The sequence below is a fragment of the Paramisgurnus dabryanus genome, chromosome 3 (assembly GCF_030506205.2).
Source record: "Paramisgurnus dabryanus chromosome 3, PD_genome_1.1, whole genome shotgun sequence".
NCBI classification, from domain to species: Eukaryota; Metazoa; Chordata; class Actinopteri; order Cypriniformes; family Cobitidae; genus Paramisgurnus; species Paramisgurnus dabryanus.
In genome coordinates, this window is record NC_133339.1 from 4,215,643 (window position 1) to 4,224,653 (window position 9,011).

Consider the following 9,011-nt stretch of genomic DNA (forward strand, 5'->3'; position numbering starts at 1 on the left):
AAACCACCCATTATTTGGGTCACTTTGACCCAGAAATGTGTTCTGTCCTATAGTTACCCAGCCTGGGGTTAAAAACCACCCAATCTTTTTTAGAGTGTATATTAAATGTATGATATTTACTGGCAACAGTTTTTTCAAAGTTAAATGAACAAATAAACAATAACAAATCTTTGTCTTTACAGAATAGAACTATAAAATACAATTTATTATGTAAAGATAGAGACTTATTAATGTTTTATGTTCATTTAACTTTGAATAAACAGCTACCACTAATACTATAATTTCTACAGATTTTATTTACAGTGCACCCAATTAGTAATGTATCAAAATTGTAACCATCCCGACATGAAAGAGTTTAAAATGTGGAAAAAAACTGGGCTGATACATGTTAAAAGGCATTACAGGGGTATGGTTCATCTATTAAGTTTTGGATGTACATATCTCTTTTGAATTGAAATGAAATTCTTTCTTTGCTGTCCAGTATCACAGGAAAGCAAGACAATGGTAGCGGATACTAATGCAGTTTTTAGAGTTTATTAACAAATCCAACACGGTACAAAACATGGGCAGGAACACAGTCAAGAACATGACAGCATACATAAAACATTCACATTACCAATGACTGACCAACAGGCAATGAACAGACAGAGTATTTAAACATGATGACAACCAATGACAGAGCAGAGGAAATAAATTACCATGACAACAAACAAGAAGGAAGTGGTGAATCAATGAATGTCCATGGCAACAAACAAGGAGACCATTTCAAAAGATTTAAACAGGTTAAAGAATTATAAAAAGAAGCGCAATAAGACAATAAACAAGTACTAATGTTCTGCCACTATTTCTTATATTGTAAAAAAAACTTATAGTGTATTACCATGTTTAACACATTCATTATATATATATATATAAAATAAAGTTGAAGACTGCTGCTTTTACCTCCTCATTGCTACTGACAAAATCATTCAGGGCAAATGAAAGAAAGCAAAATGTCTATCTCATTTTTGATAATGACAGGACCTGGATGAATGTCCTCTTCATTGTAGTGACAGGATGTCATTTGCCAAACATCCAAAATATAAACATTAACATCCTTAAAAGCCCACCGTATGATTCTGTCCAACTGCAGAGAATACCAGTCACTGCCAAACACATCCTAATTCAAAGACAGAAATACACCTTAGATTAAATATACACATATACAAGTTTCTCTGTAAAAGATTTTGTTTGATTATTAACTAATTTACCTTATAGCCGGTGTTGACAGTCTTGATTATAAAGGTAGTGTCTGGTGCCCGTTGTAACATATCTAGCACAGCTTTGCGGACCCTCATCACTCTTCGGGTGAAGTACTCGAGAGGGTATGTTGTGAAGTGTGGCCCCAGATTAAATACAATAAAAGTGTGAGATCCTCCAGTCAGATCATCAATCTGATTACAGATGTAGTGGATATTAGTCACTTGTGTTTTAACAAAGCGTAGAGGAAGACCGTGAGACCTCCAGTGTAAGTCAATGTTGTTCTCCACATCCACTGCTATAAGAGGCCCTGCCTGATATTCAACATGATTGTTCATCCACTTTAAAGCTGCAGTGAAAAACACCAAGAATGATTATGATGCCCAAATTTGTATTTGTCATTTGGTATCGACATATAAACCATGAACAGTGTTGGATGTAGTTACTAAAAATTAGTTAATGTAATGTAATTACTTTTCCCTAGAAAAAGTAAAGTAAGGGATTACTCTTATTTTTCCAGTTATTTAATTACCCGGCCCTGGAATATAGGCTAAAACATTTTTTTTCCATTTTGTTTGTTTGTTTGAAAGCAGAGGGTCTTTTCTTTAATTTGATACATTTAAATGTTTATATATTTAAAGAAGATTTCCTGGAAGGCATTTTGTGAAACTTTTGAAAAAAATCACAAAAAATACTTTTGGGCAACTTTAAAATGATTTATTCGAGTCATTTCAAACCTTATCTTTGTATGATTTATTAAATAGGATTTAGAAAGTAATTAGTAATAAGTAATTAAATACTTTTTGGAGAGAGTAATTTGTAAAGTAATTTAATTACATGATTGAAGATATAATTAGTAACTAATTACTTTTTTTGAGTAACTTACACTGACCAAATTCACTAAAAAACTTCAAATCTTACTGAATCAGTAAACATTTAATGCTTTTAATTTATAGTTATTTAAGAGAATCTCACTTGGTTCTGCTTCCAGCAAGAAGTCAAACCACTGTCTCAAAGAAGAGTCTCCCATCAGGTAGATGTGTTTGTCTTTCAGGCACTGTGCTATTGTTCCGGCAGTAAAATGACGGGTGCTACACACAAAGGACTCCCAAACATCATCCAGGTAAAACCCAGCTGGAACTGGTGAGCGCAAACCAGGACGACATTTCTGTGTTACATCTGCAGACAAAAGTTGAAATTGTACTTTCACAATGCCAAATTAAAGCTCCCGTTCTTCTTCCTGTGTTTTTGAGTCTTTGATTGTGTTTACAGTGGGCAATATAACATGTGTTCATGTTTCACGTGTAAAAAAAAACGCTTAATTTTTTACACAATTTATTTATCTCTATAGCCCTTTACTTCCTGCTTTAATGACCTCAATAAAAGAGTTTTTGACTAAACTCCGCCCACAGGAAGCAGTCGCCAGCTAAGCTCAAACGGCTCTGCTAAGCTAAGCTGCTGTCGAATCACAACACACTAAACAAACTACACAATCAGAACTCTATACGTATTTCTGAAGGAGGGACTTCATATTACTGTTTGCTGTAGGCTTTGAAAGGGGAATTTTGTTAAAGAGAATATATATCACCTGGTAATGAACTTTGAGCTTTATAATTTTGCAGGTATTATTTATGCTCTAACAGCAACATTACACACTAACTTAAGGCGGGCGAACACGGTGCGATTTTTGCTGTCGTAGGGGCTCGCATGCGATTTTTTTCCTCGGGAGAAAATCGTTCATGCTCGTATGGTCGCGGCTCGCACCGTATGAGAGGAATTACGAGCCGAGCCGAGCAGGTTACGAGCACCTTACGACCTCCCGATAATTTTTAAACATGTCAAAAAAGTTTGGGAGCTGTCGGTATAAATTCGTAGTGTTGCGGGTGTACGAGACGATCTGGCAAAGCACTTGAAGTTGACCAATCAGAATGTACAAAACGCAGAAGAAGAAAGACAAATGTAGCACTGCTACCTCAAATATTGATGACTACTCTATAGCTGGCTATGTTTCGCGCACATACACACTCCGGTGACCGGACATCATGACAAATATGTACAGGTCCTTTCAGTGACGACCTCTTGATCAGCTTATTTGCCTGAAAAAAACCTGTCATATGTGTTTTTGTGATGTCGGGTCACAGCTTTGGATGTGTGTGGAAACAGGAGAGAGTGTAGTTGTTTTAGGCTATACCGCTGTTCTGATAAGTGCTACCACAATGCATTAAACGAGGCTTTTTGATATTAAAAGTTTTTTGTTTTACTTGTTGATTTTTCTTTACTTGTTAATGTTTTATCATTATTTACAATGTAAACATAAAATAAGCCAACTAAATTATGTAATAAATACATTTAAAAATTATTAGACTCCGTGCAGAGACCACTGGTTTAAATAGTACAGGATGTACAAAGAATGTCGCAATTTTTGTGTAATCCAAGCTGTGCCAAAGTTGCTGTAGTTTCATAAATGATTGGATATTAAAAGGGCTGTCGCGACAGAAAAAAGCAACGGAATGTCCATGTTTAATAGGCTAAGATGTGCATTTATTGAGAGAGTACATAAACATGATGATCATATGCGGAGACGATGTTTCCCATCTTATTATGGAGCTTCTGCTTTAACAACTGAGCTTGTTCGGTATTTTTACCCACATATATATTCTTCTACATATTTTCGACCAAAGGAACAAAAGATATAGCCCAGTGTAAGTTATATGGTAGCCTTGTTTTGAAATGATGAGAACATTTAAATGACTAAAAATGTAGGCTATCTCTGAAACTTTATTTAAATAATGATTAATTTGTTTTCATACTATATTTGTATTGCTATGTATTAATTTACATATATAGGCCTACTGTGAAAATGCACTATATTAATATGCAATGCCTTCTGTATGGCATTTATTTTGTGCAGTTACAGCATAAATGCTGCGGTCTCACTTTTACTTCAAGACACCGCATTGACCGAACATTTGCACATAACAAGCCTAGACAATGTGCTTTATATTAAATTAAATTATTTTCGTTTTACAAATTAATATTTGGCTATAGATGTGTTGTCTTAATAATTTAATTATAAAGGGAAAGACGTGTAACGTTAGCTTGCGTTTTACCTCATTGCTCCTCATTCTGCATTTACAAATAAATAAATAGGCCCACTGAATGTGTTTTTTGAACGGTCATATTTATAAAAAAGCAACAATATATGTAACATTAATAATAGCAATATATATATTTACTAGGCATTACAAACATGATGTATTAAGACGGTAAAACCGCATATGCGCAAGCACGAACAATCACTGCCAGAGAAATTCCTTCACCGCCACAGAACTAGACCTATATTGCAATTTCGGAATGCATAAATAGAAATACAAAAGAACAGACATTCCAGGCTGTTTTATATACTAAGCCAATATCTTAACCCTATTCTTTTTGTTTTATTTTTTTGTACATTCTGCCACAACGAAAGGAACCCCTTTCATCCTCACAGGTGTGAAAATGCTTATGTCAGAATTCGTCAAGTCGTACAGTAAAATCTTGTCGTGTGTGACTGCGTCCGAATTATTTTCGTATAAACTCACTCGTGTCGTGTGCGAGAGCTCACGACGTTCCGACCGTCAGAATTCACACCGTGTACGCCCAGCTTAAAGTTTGAAAAATGGGTTGAGTAAACGAAATGCATTTCTACAAGTCACAGTTGAAACTGATAATGTGAAGCTATTGAAGCTGACAAAAAACTTGTTTTCTAGCTGCAGGGTTTTTATGTTAATTAAAACCTGAAAATGCAGTATGAAGGAATGAAAAAAACATGTCCACCCTTGAAAAATAAAATTATTTACTGTAGTGCTAGCTAAGTTTCACAATATTTAATTTCATATATAGACAATAATATTTATTAAATAAAGCTAATCACAAATGCATAGAAATCCATTGATCAATTCTTTAAGTGGACTTTCTGATTTATGTTGCAGGCAGTGTAAATTTATCACATCAGGTCTAAAAGGTTGCCTTACCAATTCGCACTGTTTCATTGGAAGGAAGAATATTGATCGGTGTTGTTTGTCCATTGATGTATTTGTTGGTTTCACTCCTGTCAAAAATAACATAACTGATTGGTTTTTCCCTTCAGTGTTCAAACTAAAAAATGTTTAATGCGAAAATGTATTCTTACATAAACATTGCTTCTTTGTCTGTCACACGATTGTAATACCCGCCCATAGAGTGATAGATGTGAGCGCTGCATGGCAAGGAATTGGGTCTCTCACAGCGCCATTCTTCTCCATTGCGAGGATCTTTATAATCACAGCAGCAATCTCCAGTCCCCATCCTCTCCAGTCCATTCCTGTCCCACTTCACATTACACTTCACTGTTTCTGTATACCTGTTCCCATCTGGTCCTGGACCTTCAAAATATCCAAGAAAGTAAATTCTGTCAGAATCAGTGTCTCTGTGATGCTTGAGGACCTGCACCCCTTCACTGGAGTGGATCAGACGCACAGCCACCTGTGCCTGTCCAACCCACGGCAGAAGAAAACGCACAGAGTAAGAGCCATTGAGCAAATCCTCCACCTCCCCAAACACACTGGCCTGTGACAGAAAAACATTAAATCAGATAAAGATAAGTACTCAGTAAACATCACTGATACAGCAAACATGTAAGAGGTACAGTACCTTTGGGGGATTTTCGGATGAGAAAAGCTTTGCTTGAAAGTAATCTCCTCCATAACGTTTAGATTCATTGTTAAAGTCCCTGGCATGGATAGTAACAAAAAGCTCCTCTCCTATTTGGTAGCTGTCTTTCAGGTTCTGAATGATGAAAGTGGAGTGAGCTGCACTTGTACTCATAGACACATCTGTTATTGGTCTGTCCGGTTCGGCCCAGTAGATTTCCTGCTGTAAACTGGAGTAACTTTCTGAACTGATTCCAATTCCAGAGTAAAATGATCTTAAATTTGACTCTGGGTTTTCTGAAGTGATTTCTAGCTGAACATCAGCAGGAGGGGTGGAGAAGTTTCTGGAGTTGTAAAGTTTGGCAAAGTGCTGAAGCAAAATGCTGGTTGGAGGTTGTTTCACTTCTTTACTTCCAAAGTAAATCCATACAACCTACAAGGTTAATAATCATATTGCTTAAAAGTATCATGAAAACGAATTTAAAAATGAAAAGGGAATAAACTGAATACAGTGATTAAGATGCAAAGTAGGCTACAGAGCATTGCTTGTTATATATAGAAACTAATGACTGAATTAAAGATACACCTACAGTACATGATCAGACATGATTTTCATATCCAAAGTCGGATATTCAAATTACTTATTTCTAGTCTTACCAAGAATCCTGTAATTCCAAGGCACAGGCCAATAAACAACAACTTTAAGCGCCTCGTCATGTAAACTGTGAAATGAAAATTTGTCATTGACATTGTGTTCATTAATTAGATGTGTTACAATATTTCAAATGAATTACAAACACGTTATAATAAAGAAAACATTCAATGACAATACATCCGCAACTTTTCAAGAATAAGACAAGCATTTTGATTAGTAACGTGAAAAGTAATGATATGAAAACTATTGGTAAGACTGAGACATTAAATATGCTATACGAAAATTAACATATTTTGATGTACCGTATAAAATCTCAAGAAAATACAAAAAAAGACAGCAAAATAACTAATAGATTGTTCTATAAAATTCATTTTGAAAAATCAAGTGTATTTTTCTATTAAATTCCATCCTAAAATGTTATCAAATGTTTTTTAAGTATGTTGTATAACTTACTGTATAGGCTGCATGTTTCGAGGTTCATTTTGTTGCTTGAAGCCATGTGTAATGACATTCAGGTATCAGTGTTTTTGAGTGACTTTGAAATCTGCATCATCGTGTCTTTACCCAAACTGGTTACTCAACTTTAAATTCTAACATTTTAACTTTACCCAAACTGGTTATTCAACCTAATATTCTAACATTTTAACTTTACCCAAACTGATTATTCAACCTAATATTCTAACATTAAACCTGTTAAAATGTTAGAATTTTAGGTTGAATAACTAAGACTGGCATCAAATGGCTGAATTCAGAGGGAATCATTTTCTAAAAACATTGAAATCCTCTGAAATCTTTCTCAAAGAGTTAACATTTAATTCCAAGACGACCACCCCACTGTTTGGAAACAGAAGAGTCACACCTCACCAAGATTACTCACATCGGTTTCTTGTCTCCCCCTCTTTGTAAAACCTGATAAGTTAAGTTAACTTAACTCATACCATTTACTGTAAGTTTTAAAACTACTGTGTACTAGTGTTCGTACAGACGGATGTCATTGGCCTGAAACCCTGATTATTCTGGTCTTTGCACTAAGTTGTATAGTGGGCGTGGGGTAACATGGGGACCTTGTAGCAATAGATTGTGGGAGCGGCATTGTTAAATTCCTTTAGTCATAACTTCTGGTATGATCAAGTTTGTGTTTGAAACCCACACAATGGCCAGTGTGGAGTGAAACAACATTGGTAACTGATTGAATAAGCGCAAAATCGGATAAAGAGGTAAGACAGAATAACCAAAAATGTATCCAAATTCCACAATTATCAAAGATAATTGATTCATAATTATGAATAGTCTAACCTGTGTAACTTTAAAATGTCATTGGTAAGTGCCAAAAAAGACAGGACGCACAAGGACCCTTCCGTTCCGATTATATTTATTTAATGTAGGGGAGTGCAGGGGCAAAGGTGAAATTTTTCAGAACAACTTAATTTTAAAAGATTATGTTTTAGACAGAGATATATTTTTGTTGTGGTCAATAACTCACAAGTCTATCAATACCAGGTGGAATTTTGTAAAAATGTAAAAAATACTTCAGTATAAATTCACTTTAAACATAAGTATTGAATTGTTACTTTTGATCCCACTTGCAGTGACGAAAGTAACACACAGGTGGTTCAAAATAACACAACAAAACAGGATATAGTTTTGTGTTACATGTGTTTTTATTAAATATACATGACTATGATCTCATTAATATGTAACTGCAAACATATTTTCTAATTTATCTTTGTAAAAAATTATAAAATTATATTTTCATTTAAAATTTTTAGTTTTATAAAATGTTTCAAAAGCAACCAACAGTGCAAACTTAAATTGTTGAGAATAAAACATTTTTTCAACAGTTTGAACACTATGAGAATGAAATTAAATCAAATTAGAATAATATAAATTTTCAACAACAGTATTAGTAGCGGGACAAAAGTAACAAGTGTTACTTTCGTCCCAAAAGGATCTCTTCACATTTACACACGATTTATTTTTATTTTGAAAAACTCTGAGAAGTGAAACTTCAGGATGTGTTAGAGCACTAAATAACCTGTAGATTGATCAGTGTTTTAACAAATAAAACCAGAAACACAACGCGTTAAAAGAAAAAAATGACCGCTTTAGGAATTTAGGTTGAAAACAGCTTTCTGGATCTACACGCGGAAAATGGTGAGTAAATAACGCAATATTTGTCAGCTCTGTCAAGGGTTGTGTGCCTAAGATGCTGTCATAGTTTGAGATGCAAATGTTATAAGGCTCGGAGAAAATCGCTTTGGTACTTTCATCCAGTGTTACTTTTGCCCAGGGTCTCCCCTATAACACTTACAATAAACCACAGACGAGAATAAATGAAAATACCTGTCTGGCCCAGCCCAGTAAAGAGTCTGCTATAAATTGGAGTATACAGAAAAATGGTTTTTCAAAGTTTCTTAAAAGATGGCAAAGGTTCTATATAGAACCAT

General features: G+C 34.7%; 1 protein-coding gene across 1 annotated transcript; it reads right to left on the reverse strand.

The window, feature by feature from the left end:
• Positions 1 to 520: 520 nt before the first annotated feature.
• LOC135734160 (NXPE family member 3-like) lies at positions 521 to 7,110 on the reverse strand. The gene is made up of 8 exons (XM_065253052.2): positions 7,018 to 7,110; positions 6,567 to 6,631; positions 5,911 to 6,342; positions 5,411 to 5,826; positions 5,253 to 5,329; positions 2,215 to 2,418; positions 1,251 to 1,588; positions 521 to 1,159 (listed from the first exon to the last, which is right to left on the reverse strand). The coding sequence occupies exons 1-8, from the start codon at positions 7,073 to 7,075 to the stop codon at positions 965 to 967; spliced, it is 1,785 nt and encodes a 594-aa protein (XP_065109124.1). The 5' UTR covers positions 7,076 to 7,110; the 3' UTR covers positions 521 to 964.
• Positions 7,111 to 9,011: the final 1,901 nt, after the last annotated feature.